Raw genomic sequence first — 12,234 nt, forward strand, 5'->3', positions numbered from 1 at the left:
AATAACGCTGGAAATGACTTCTATAGCCACTGCCCCACCTGCTGGCCACACTGGGAATGGCACTTAGAAGTGGCCCCACAGCCACAGCTCTAGATGGGGCCACCACCCAACCGGAAGTGAGAACTTGGATCTTGCTCACTTGGGCACTGGTTAGGCACCTCCTGGTGTGTCCCCCCATCTAGTGATCTTGTGAGGACAGGCTTTGGGCTGGTTCCGCAGATCTGCAGGCCTGAACCGGAAATATTCCCACTGCATCTCTGCTCTGGGCAGTGCCTGCCCGTGTCCATGAGAAGCTCCGAGTGCTGTCCGTCTATGTGTCTTTGGTTATTAATAAAGCACGAGAGAGGGGAGTCATGATCATTTAATAACGTAGCCTGTCTGGAAGTAAAAGTCTTTCAAAACACAGACTTGAGGGGGAAACAACAGGCGACTGAGGCTTGTGGGCCCTGGGACCTGAACAATGTGGGGTTTTGAGACCCAGCTCAGCCGCTTCCAAGAAGCGTGGTGCCAGAGGCTCTGCCTGCCCGCACCCCGGGCCTGGGCAACTGACCTTGTGCCTCGGCAACCAACACATACAGGCGGATCGCAGTAGGACTCAGTCTGGCCTGGGTAAAAGGTGTTTGGCACAACCCCCTCAGGTGGGTTTTTTTTTTTTTTAAGATTTTATTCATTTATTTTTAGAGAGAGGGGAAGGGAGGGAGGGAGAGAGGGAAACACCAGTGTGTGGTTGCCTCTTGTAACTTGGCCCACAACCCAGGCACGTGCCCTGACTGGGAATTGAACCGGCGACCCTTTGGTTCATAGGTGGTGCTCAATCCACTGACCACACCAGCCAGGGCTGAGGTCGGTATTTTTATGATCCTTCTTTTATAGATCACGATTGTTCTTCATTTTGCAGGCTGGTAAACTGAGGCCCAGAGAAATGAAGTCACTGCTCCAAGGTTCTCAGGTGGGAAGGGGCAGAGGTGGCCCAGGGCTCAGTGAGCACAGCCTCGCTGCCGGGAGCACTCACACTGGGCCTGGAGTGCGCTTTTGTGGGTCACCAGGGCCTGTCTTCTCTCCACTTTGAGGCCCGACTTTCCCACAGGTCTCCTGGACACCTCCCGTCTCAGACCCCACCACAGGGACCCGGCCTTCCCACTGGCTCTATCTCTGGTCCCCCTGAAGTCATCTGTTTTAAAATGACCATTTACAGTAAGACCAGGCAGCTGAGCATGAATTCCTTGGGGTCGGATCTGGTTCAAACCCCAGCTCTGCCACTTCTGACTTAATAACCTTGGTGCAGACAGACACCTCGCCTCTCTGGGGCCGTTTCCTAAGCCGCAGGGGGGGCCGAACGGCATCCAGCCCGGACAGTTGCTCGGAGGGTGCGGTGGGACCACTGACGCAGTTTTGAAGAGAACCTGTGGGGTAGGAAGCATCACACCAAGGTCAGAGGACACACCGCGCGCCCGGCCCGTTCCTGTGGGCACCCGCATTCCTCGCTCAGCTCCAGGAGGTAGGTGCTATTATTATAAGGCCACTCATTTTTAATCCTCACCAGAGGGCGGTTACTGACCGTAGGGAGAAACATCGAGGTCAGAAACATCCACCAGCTGCCTCCCGTACGTGCCCTGACCAGATGTGGAACCCGCAGCCTTTTGGTGTACGCTAGCCGAGCCACCGGCCAGGGCCTCGTACCCCCATTTTATAGGGGGGACAGGGGGGTCTGGGGATGAGTCATCTGCCTGAGGCCAAGCGGGCAGCTAAGTGCTGGAGCCAGTGGTCGGTTCAGACCTGGAACTCTTATCCATTTACACTGTCTCACTGCACCAAGTGCCAAAGACAGTCAGATGGCAGAAAGGGGGCGGAGAGCTAGGGCTCAGGGGAGCGGCCCACAGCAGGAAAACCCCGCCCAGGCCAATCCCTGCAGGCCTGTCCATCCTTCCAAGGCCAGGAGGAAGTCATTCCACTGGACTGTCTCTGCTTGGCTCCTGCCTGGCCTCCATGGTCAAGTGTGAGCAGCTCAGAAGTTTAGATAGGGTTTACTAACTGTTTGTTCCTTGCGCCCTGAATGGGGAGCCAATGGCATTTGCAAGGCACATATATTTTGGGGAAAGCCCCCCCGCAGGGATTGCTACATCCCTCCCCTATGGCATGGCTGACCCACAGGCCCGCAGGCCCTTCTTCCCGAGCCCCTTACCCCATGGAAGGAGCTTCTGTAGTGTGCGGCTCCTCTGGGCTTGTGTTCCACATCCGCTAGCCCCGGGCCCTCTCCCTGTGGGCCCAGGACCACGCGCCACACTTAGGCTGCCTGAGTGACATCGACTCATTCCGTGAATGCCACCCCTTACCCAGAGCACCCTGTTGAGAGTCCCTCACCACCAGAGTCTAACACTGACTTCTTGGTTCTCGTCTTGCAGTCTGACCAGTGTCCCCCTACCCCCCGGGGGTGCACTGGTGTCTGGCACACGTGTGCATCCCTGGGCTGGCCTGTGGCGGCACTCAGATGACTGCAATCCAGCTGGGGTCCGAGCTCTGGCTCACAGGTCCCCACCCAGCGGAAGTGAGAGCGCCAAGTCTTTCGAGCAAGCATGGAGCGAAGGCTCGTCCAAGCCACGGCTGCGGGATCCCAGGCCCAGAAACACAGATGAGGGCCAGAGCCAATCAGGTAGTCACTGTATTTTATTGGAAAACATTGATATATATTTTTCTTCACAGCTTGAACTGAACACAATATTGCCCGGTTTAAAAAAAAAAAAAAAAGAACCAAACAAAACCAAAACCAAAACACTCCGAAAATGTCCACAGCTTCACGCCTACCTGCCCTTATCCTCAGCTCTTGGCTGGGTCTCCCACTATGCTCCGTCCCTCCCTCCCTCTCTCCTTCCCCTGGAGGCGGGTGCCAGAGGGTGGAGGATAAGAGATTCTCAAAGCTGGGCAGGTCCCAGAAAAAGCCACTTGATCGACCTGGGGGCGGGGAGCAGATGAAATGAACAGAAGGGAAAAGAAAAGAAACCCAGACGACCGACCGAACTGCCCACATTGACTTACTTGTCCCAGAGGCGAAAGTCAGAAGCAAGGTCACACACGGATCATGCTCTCCGCTGGGGGAGTGTGGGGGCAGGCAGGTGGGCAAGGGGAGGTGGGGCAGAGGAGGGCACAGAGACAGCGCAGATGGGAGGGAGCCTGCCAAGTCACCACGGAGAAGCGGGAGGGGCCAGCTGGCCGGGAAGCAGAGCTGCCCTCGGCTGCCGGTCCTCCAGGCAGCTGGCAGCTAGCCGCTAGCCGGCAGGATTGTTTATTGCAGGTATTTTCTCTCGAGGGTGTGGTGGGACATGTCTTCCCTCTCTCCGCCCTTCAGCTAGCCTGGTGTGGTTTCTGACAAAATTTAAAGTCTTCAGGGGTATAAAGAAAAAAACAGCAGGATAACCAGCACATTACAAAGCGACCATCCCCACACTGGTTCCCACGAGGGGACCCCCACGCGGGTGGGCGGGTGTCATGAGGGAGTGGCACAGGACATTAGCACCAAGTATTTACAGAATAGCTTGAGATTGCTTTAGGAACACGGGCAGGTACGGTTTGCAGAGCGGCCACTGAGCAGCCCCACCAGCCCAACGTCAGGAAGCCAATTAGACGGTTTCAGAATAGCAGCCAGTGGGGTCTGAATGCTGTCCACTCGGTCTGTCCCCTTCTAAAAGTTGGCCCCTCAAGTGGTAGAAGAATGCCAGCTTCCAAGACTCCCTTGCCCCTCAACTCCCGCCAGGGCCACATCCAGCCAACACCACGCCCCTCCGTCCTTCTGGAACACCTCCTTGGCACCCCTGCCCCAAAGGCTGCTGGGACTTGCACACAGGTCACGGGGCTAGTTGCATGCAACGACAAAGGTGTGCTCTTCTGCCTGGGCGAGGGCCTTGTCCCCTTCCTAGCAGGTCCCGGGACAGGGCTGGCAGCCACCCCAGCACCCAAAATAAGATGACAAACGGAAGGAAACAGACTGAAACAGAGGAGAGCCACCTGGGCTGGAGGAGGAGGGCAGAGGCTCCCCCAGGGGGAAGGGGGGCTCATCTTATAATCGCATCAGGCCCCAGCAGAGGTCAATGGAGGGGGGAGGGCAAAGGAAGAGATGAGGGGCGTGGGAGGGGACTTGGGAGGAAGAGCAGTCATGCAGCTTGGGACAAATCTTTTGTGGCTTTATCAGAGTCTCAGTCAATCGATTGGTGTTTGCTAGAACCGGAACGCAGGGGAGTGTTGAAGAGAGTGCGCGCGCGAGAAGAGAGATCGAGAGAACGGGCATCGCCAGCTGCCCGGCCTTCACTTTGCGGTCATCATCTGTACAAACTCTGCAAGGGAAGCAGGGAGGCAGGGTCAGCGGGCGTGGGGCTGGCCCGAGGCACCGGGGCCAGCCCCCGCGCCGGCCAGCGCCAGCTCACCTTCGTAATTGACCTGGCCGTCTCCGTCGATGTCCGCCTCCCGGATCATCTCATCCACCTCCTCGTCGGTGAGCTTCTCACCCAGGTTCGTCATTACGTGACGCAGCTCTGCCGCGCTGATGTAGCCGTTGCCATCCTGGTGTGTGTGGGGGACGGGTAAAGGCTCTGAGTGCGAGGCAGTCCCCTGCTCTTCCCCGGGGGGCAGGACCGTGTGTCACCCTCACTGGGCAGAGGAAGGGCCTTTGGGCAGCGGCGGAGTGAGCTGGCAGTGGGGCTGGCACTGGGACCCAGGCTTCCTGGAGGTGCCGTCGCTACATGTCCCAAGCCCCCCTGCTCTGTCCCTTGGCCAATTCCCAGAGCCACTCTGCAAGAGGACCGCTTACCTTGTCAAAGACACGGAAGGCCTCTCGGATCTCCTCCTCGCTGTCGGTATCCTTCATCTTTCTGGCCATCATGGTCAAGAACTCCGGGAAGTCAATGGTCCCGTTCCCTGGAAGGTGGGAAGGGAGGAGTTGGGGACAGCCTTGGCCTGGGCCCTGGGCTCCCTGTGCTTGGGGGTGACCAAGAGCAAGGCTCACCATCTGCATCCACCTCATTGATCATGTCTTGCAGCTCTGCTTCGGTGGGGTTCTGTCCCAGGGACCTCATCACTGTCCCCAGCTCCTTGGTGGTGATAGTGCCATCTCCGTCCTTGTCAAAAAGGGAGAAGGCCTCCTTGAATTCTGGGGGAAGAAAGGGAATGAGTCAGAGGCAAAGGACCCCGGGGACATCCTGAATCTGGGATGCTGACTCCCTGCCTGGAGGGAGGCCAAGGGCTAGCCCCACCTCAGGACAGGGAACTAGGCTTTAGGTCCAGCCCAGGCTTCTCGCCCCAGTGCTCAGGGCAGCAGCCCCCCCGCCCCCCCCAGTCCACATGACAGAACGCCTCCGGTGGGCCGGGTAGAGACCAGCTTTGTCCATCTAGCTCAGCGAGGACAACAGGAAAGGGCGCTAACCCTCTCCTTAAATGATTCTGTATTTCTTTTTGGTCCCTGGATTCGGCCTCTCCCTCTAATGATGAAATGGACCAATGTCACGGAGTGGATGACAGTCAGAAGTCTCCATCTAAAGTATGCCAGCCAAGGTCAACTGGCTGGAAAGGGGCGGGGAGAGGAGGCAGGGAGGCTGCAGGCCGCCTCTGGTTGGCACTGTCCCTCCCAACTGGTACTGCCAGCCCTGTTCCCCGGGGCCGATGCTACCGGCTTCCAGAGGAGCGAAGGAGCGGCTGCGCGGAGTGCGGGGGAGGCCAGCAGCAGAGCTCGGCTGACGGACGGTGCGTGGGGTGGCTGGGGGGATGGAAGGAGAGGGGACGGCTGCCAAGCCAGGAGGATTAGGAGCTAGTGGCACTGAGTGGGAGGGCCACAGCTGGGGACGTGTCAGGAACGGGAGAGGAGCACGTGGCGCCGGCCCTCCCACTGGACCCGTTTTGGCACCTGGCGCTCTCTACCCGCGAGCCTTGGAGAGCAGATGCCCGGCAGCCTATTCCCAGAGGGTGTGGGCTGGGGTGAGGTGGGGGACAGTGCGTTAATGGGAACAGGGTGGGGAGCAGGGTGTTTGTGTTACTCAAGGTCAGAGGTGGGGGTGGCAGGTGCAGCGGGAGCCACACATGCAGCTGAGAAGCTGCGCTGAGCCTCTGGGCCCTGGGGAGATGGTGAGACTCCCTGGGGATGCCGGCACCTTCCTTGTTTGGAGGGGAGGGGGTCCGGTGAGTGAGTCAGGTGCGCACCCTGAACTCCTGATCACTCAACACGGTAGTCTCTGGTTTGCCTCAGTGGGTCTCCATAGCCAGATGGGGTCAAAGTTTAGAAGCTGAAAGTGTGACTCTGTGTGCTGGGTTGGCGGGGGGGGTGGGGGGGGTATGGAGGGGAAAAGAAGGAGAGGAGGCAAGTCCCCTCCCACCTCCACCCGCTGGGCAACCAGTACTTGCCCCGCAGCCTGTGGAGAGGAGAGCTGCGGTGTGGGCAGCGGCCGGGGCCCAAAGGCCCACGCCCTGCATCTCTGCTCCTGCCTACTCTGTGCTGGCCCAGGGCGATGGCGATAACCAAGCTGGTCTCTGTCCCCAGGCACCTCAGCCTGGGTAGAGGGGGGCCTGGAGACCCACTCAGTCACACAATAGTTCCAGCAGCTGTGACCTTTCTGGACACACGATCAAAATGAGTTTGGGTTACTGGGAGCTATGTGACGGTTCCTTGGTTTACTTATGTAGCCCGCGGGTTGCAGAGAACCCACTAGCCTGCTGGGTTCTGGGCACTGAAAGTACTGCAGGGACCACCAAACACCAGGCCCCAGCTCCAGGCACGCACATCTAGTGGCGGGAGGCACAGCAGGCAGGACACCATAAAATAGCGTCAGGCAGTGAGAACGGCCACGAAAGCAATGCACAGTGTCACGACAGCATGTAAAGGAAGGTCTACCTGAGAGGGGGCGAGACAAGCCCTCGCTAAGGGGACATGTGACCTGAGACCGAGGAGGAGAAGTTACTGCCCTTGCAGAGAACTGGGGGGACGCGTTTCTGGTGAGAGCAAGCACGTGCCAAGGGGGCGCTAAGTGCAGGCAAGTGCAGAGGTGGGAGGACAGGGAGGCAGGGAGCTCACGGCTGAGCCTCACTGGCAGGAGCGAGGACAGACAGCTGGGTTCACCCTGCGGCCATTGATGAAAAGGCCCCCAGATGACCCATGGCCAGGAGCGGAACGTGACTTCCGTTGTCTGGTTAGTGCCTGTCTCAGGACCACGGGGTTTGGAGCCATTGGGGCCCCTGGGTGGTCTACACCAGTTACCAACCTTCTAAGCACAAGGCATAGCACTAGGTGACATAGGGGACACCCCAGTTTTATCTGTCAGATGTCACCCGCGGGCCAGAGTAAGGTTTGGCGGGGGAGGCCCTCCTGAGGCAGGTGAGGGGGTGGGGGAGGCAGCTCACCTGCGATCTGCTCCTCAGTCAGCTGGTCAGCCTGGAAAAGCAGGAAGGGCAAAGTGAGTCCCCGGGCTGGTGGCCGGCAAGGCTGTATCCCCTGGCTGAGCCCAGCCCCCTCTGGCAGCCCATGGACGTGGGGAAGGGAGGTGCATGGCAGAGCCAGGGCCTGGGGTTGAGTGCGGTGATTCAGGAAGCCGGGGACTCAGGTGGGCAGGACACCCAGGCTGGCCTGCCCCAGGGCCTGCTGACGCTGCCGGACCCAAGCCTTCCGGTTCTTGGCCCCGCGGGCGGGAGCAGCACTGCTCGGGCCCCAAACCAGCTGCACTGACACAGCACAGGTCTGCGTCCTCTTCAACGCCACCGCCGGAGCACCAGAGGCTGAGTGAAGGGAGCAGTTGCCCTGGAGGCCTAATCAAGCAGCCCTAGGAGGCTCCGCGCTGACAGAGGCCAGTCTCTGGGAAGGGCAGAGGGACAGCATGTGCGGCTCTCTGCTCGTTTCTGTGTCAGCTATTTGGAGGCGCTAAGTCCAAGCACAGTGCACCCAACTGGCAAAAATCCTCCTCACTGGTGGCTCGGAGGTGCTCTGAGCGCTGGGAGCAAGCCGGTCAGGCCGGGCCAGCTGCTCCGCTCCCCTGCGCACAGGGATGGCGCAGGGCATCCTTCTGTTCAGCTTCCTTTGGACAGGAGGGGCAAATGTCGGGGAGGGGACTGCAGAGGGCAGCAGCAGTGGTGACAGAGGCTGTAGGATTGAAGTCAGCTTCCCTAGCTGCGCTGCAGTCTTTAACCCTTTCCAGCCCTGGCTTCTCTGGGGTCTGGCCACCAGCCGGTGGCAGGCAGCCCTTGCTGCATGCGGGATTTGGGGGTGGGGCAGAGGAGAGGCCAGGACTAGCCTTCCTTGTGCTGCTGTGCTGGGAGTCGGCCAGGGACAGGGATCCTCTTGGGGAGGACACAGGTGGGGGGCTGATCCCCACATTTAGCTTCAGGCAGCAAAAGGATAAATTGTCCTTGGTTTCTGTGATCAGTGCCATGAAGGCACCACCCTCCCCGGACTACCGTGGGTCCAGACTGAGCTTCCCTCCTTGTTGACTTCCTTTTGCAATAAGGGGAAGGCCGCTCCGAGTCTACAGCAGGGTTCTAGCTTTCCATCTGAGAGTCCCTCAAACCAATGCAAACTATTGTATTTGCATTATTCTGCAGAGATCCCAGAGCTTCCATGGAAGCTAGCAACTAGCCCACAAACGTCCACCCCATCCCAAATATTAAGAAATGGTCCCATTAGAACTGACCTAAAATGTATTTTTTTTCTTTTAAATCTAAGGGAAGAGGAACTTGAGGCCAAGCCCCAAACAAGCAGAATGGGAAGGGAAATCAAAGGGATGGTGACAGATGAGAGATGGCTAAGCGAGAGGGGGGAGGGGAGAGGAAAAGCACCACACATGCACATTCTAGAAAAGTCCAAAGTCTAAAGAGAAGGTTTGGAGGCCAAATGGAGGTACTTCTGCATCGCCTTAAAAAAAATTCATGGCTGCTGGGCTCCCAACTGCCCACCTGGCAGCCCCAGGCCCACGGGTCACTGGTTCTACCCTCTTCCTCTGGTTCCTGTGGGCAAGGAAGCCTGGGCCGATCCCCTAGATCCTGCCACCCAAGGAAGCTGCACAGGGAAAGTGAGAAGACAGGATGGGCTCTGGTTACCAAGGCCGGGTGATGCCAGCGGAGGGGGAAGAGGAAGATCAGAGAGGAGAGGCAGTCTGGGGAGGAGGGCCGCCATGCCACCTGCTTCCCATCCTCTCTCCTGGCCTAGATGGAAAAGCCAGCCCAAGCAGGGACCTTCCCACCCCCACCGCACAGCTCTGCAGGAGGCCCAGTTCCCCCCACCTCTGGGAAGTGCTGTCAGGGGCTGGGGCTGCAGCTGGGGGGGCTGGAGGCTGGGGCATGTGGTAGATGCCCCAGAGTGGCCCTGAAGGCCAGTGTCTGCCACTGCCCACCACCTCCGAGCTGAAGGTCCGGAGGAGGCACTGCCGCTCTCTGTCCCACAGCCACTGCAAATAGGCGTGGCTGTTTCTGGAAGGCCTGCCAGGCACTCTCCCTCCAGGCCAGGAGACCCTCTCCCCTGCTGGGTGAAGGAAGGGTCTTAGCTTCAAGCTATAGATCTCAAAGCTTGGTGGCTGCCCAGAAAACTGAGCACCTGAGAGGCGAGCATCACTAGGGGGACCCTTCGCAGGCCTTCTTCCCTTTCCAGAAATGAAGATTTTAAGCTTTTACCAAAAACTGTCTCCAAAATTACCTAGCTGGTCTCCTGCTTCCTTATTCCTCATCTTGGGATCCAGCACGAGGCTGGACAAGAAAAAAATCGTGGGGTTGGGGAAGAAGGTATTACTTCTCCGCTTTGCCCAGCCCCCAGTCAATGCCAGAGAGCAGTGTTAGATGAGATCAGAAACCAAGGCCAGGGTCCCTCACCAGGCCAAGGAGGAGCCACTGCTCCCAGGCCAAAGTCCGTCCAAGGCCAGTTAACAGTGACTTGTCCCACCCATACCTTGCTGATTACACATGGAAAGAGAAACTAGCTGGGGCCAAAGCCCAGGTCCTGTCTGGGAGGCGGGGTGGGGGTCACTTGGCACCTGCCCGGGCTTCAGCACTCCTCGGCGGGGCTCTGCGGGGGACAGTGGGCTAGCAGTGAGAGGAGCCATCAAGTCTCTGTCAGCAAGAATGCCATCTGACACACAGCAGCGGCTGCCTGCTCTGCCCAGCCCTGCCAGGGAGGAGGCTGAGCCTGGCGGGGCTGGGGGTGCTGTGGGCGGCAGGGGGCAGGAAAGAGCGTCTGCTGGTCTTCTCCCGAAGTCCAGCCGTGGGAGTTAGCAGAAGTCCTCAGTGAGGGCCCGCAATGGAGCAAGGGGCCCTGAGGCCAATGAAGGGGCCTCTCTGGGGGTCCTCTCCGGTCAAGCTCCACAACCCCCACCCCGAGGCTACAGGAACAGGCGCCTGATTGTCACTGACGCCACACTGTACTGCACTGTCACCTGGCACAAGCGAGGAGATGGAGAACAGTGAGCGGAGCTGGAGAGCATGAGAAGGACCGCACTCCCGTTTGAAAAAGGCCGCTCTCCCGGTCTGAAAGGGGCAGCGAAGGCGTGAGGCTGCAGGCCCGAAAGGCCGGCTCATTCAGCGCACCCTAAACTCCGGCCCCCCCACCCCCATGTCATGCGGCTTCAGTGCGCAGTAGGGGTCTGAACAACTCCGCCCACCTGCCCCCCGCCACCGGGGTGGCCTCTGCCCACCCCTGTTCTTCCCGGGGAAGGGGGACGCCCCGCAGCCTCTGCAGCCCACTCCCCACCCAGGGGAACAGCCTTTGTCCAGCTTTGCCCGGGAGACACTCAGGAACTACCCTCATCTACCTCGCCTGCCATTCATCTCCTCCCCCGGTGCCCCTGCCCCAGGTTTCCTCCTACCTCACCCTCCGCCGCCCACGTGCCCGGCCCCCCCTCGCCTGGGAGGCCCACCTCCTCACGGACCGGAAAATAGCGCTCTGCCCTGACGCCCCCGACCCGGCCCCTCTTCCTGCAGCGGCGGCCTCAGCCCACTAGCAGCCTCGGCACCTTCTCTGGCTGCCCTCAACCCCGTCACGAGGCCCCCTGCGCCCCCCCACCGGCCGGCACCAGCCTTGCCATTATCCCCTTGGAACCACCCCCCTAACCCCAACCCCCCAGTTCCCGCAGGCTTCAGGGGCATCTTCTAACCTTCGCTGCCACGCACCCCAGGCCCTTGCTCCCCTAAGCTTCACCCCCCTCCTCCATCCTCTGCAATGCTGGTCTTCGGAGAACACCCCCCGCCCCACTCCCCAGATCTGATCCGCAGAAATCACCCCATCACCACCCAGGCCCAGCTGCCCACTGCGCCTTCCGGGGGCGCTCCCCAGTAGCCCAGACTGCCTCGGAGGCCCCTTCCCTGCATCCCCTCAGGACCCAAAGCCTTCATCAGGGCCCAGAGAACCCCCATCCCAGCCGCTGTTTCTTATCTCCCCCCGCTGGGGTCCAAACACCCCGTTTCGGAGACCAAACGCCCTGTCCTGGGTTCAAACCCCCTGGGGGGAGGGTGTCCAAACGCCCCCTCCGAGGGTCCACATGTTCCATCCTAGATTCAAATGCTCCCGTGGAGAACTCCGATGCCCATTTTGGGGACTAAACAACCCATCTGGTGTTAAAAGTAGCTTTTGGAAGTCCCCAAGTCCCCTTTCGGGACCCAAACGTCCCGCTCCAGGTTCGGATGCCCCCGACTGGAAGGAAGCGAGGGGTCTAGAGGCGTCCGCCGGGGCCCGAGCGCCCCCCGTTCTGAGTCCACTCGTCCTCTCAGGAGTCCTACCCCGTCGTGCTCGCCTCAGAGCGCCCAGCCTCCGCGGGCCTACAGCCTCACTCACCATGGCGAGGCCGGGGTGTCCGGAGCGCGGGGATCAAGGTTCCTCCGGTGGCGCCAGCAGCTGCAGCACCTCGAGCTCGGCCGCGCGTCCGCGCCTCCACACTTTGCCCGCAGCGCGCGCCGCCGCCGCCGCCGCCCGCCCCAACGGTCCCTCAACGGATGCCGCGCGCGCCCCGCCCCACCCCACCCCACCTGGCCCCGCCCCGCCCCTCCCCGCCCGGCCCACGTGCCACCGCACTGCGACTCCCGAGGATCCTTCCGCGCTTCTCTCCGCGCGGCTGGGCCCGCAAATCTCCCGCTCCCACCTGGTACTGAGCCGGGGTTTGCCGCCGACGGCGCGCGTGCGCGCGTACCGGCGGCGGGACTACTTTCCATTGCTGTGCGCCCCGCCCCCTGTGTCCACACCATTTTCCTCCCCGGCGGAGGGACACGCTTGGCTGCTCGTGACGCGTCTCT

The 12,234-nt window shown here is 60.3% G+C and overlaps 1 protein-coding gene across 1 annotated transcript; it reads right to left on the reverse strand.

The window, feature by feature from the left end:
- Nucleotides 1–4,154: 4,154 nt before the first annotated feature.
- CALM3 (calmodulin 3) lies at nt 4,155–11,930 on the reverse strand. Its single transcript, XM_090259344.1, has 6 exons — nt 11,780–11,930; nt 7,375–7,405; nt 4,994–5,137; nt 4,799–4,905; nt 4,416–4,551; nt 4,155–4,325 (listed from the first exon to the last, which is right to left on the reverse strand). The coding sequence occupies exons 1-6, from the start codon at nt 11,780–11,782 to the stop codon at nt 4,297–4,299; spliced, it is 450 nt and encodes a 149-aa protein (XP_090115470.1). The 5' UTR covers nt 11,783–11,930; the 3' UTR covers nt 4,155–4,296.
- Nucleotides 11,931–12,234: the final 304 nt, after the last annotated feature.

Source organism: Furipterus horrens, unplaced genomic scaffold (assembly GCF_987537825.1).
Source record: "Furipterus horrens unplaced genomic scaffold, mFurHor1.1.pri manual_scaffold_13, whole genome shotgun sequence".
NCBI lineage: Eukaryota > Metazoa > Chordata > Mammalia > Chiroptera > Furipteridae > Furipterus > Furipterus horrens.

Bases quoted from the DNA above. Each gene is read 5' to 3' on its own strand.
- CALM3 (XM_090259344.1), bottom strand. The intron at 4,906-4,993 runs GTGAGCCTTGCT...CCCACCTTCCAG, and splicing joins CAATGAGGTGGATGCAGATG to GGAACGGGACCATTGACTTC. The intron at 4,326-4,415 runs GTGAGCTGGCGC...CTTCCCTTGCAG, and splicing joins CGGCCAGGTCAATTACGAAG to AGTTTGTACAGATGATGACC.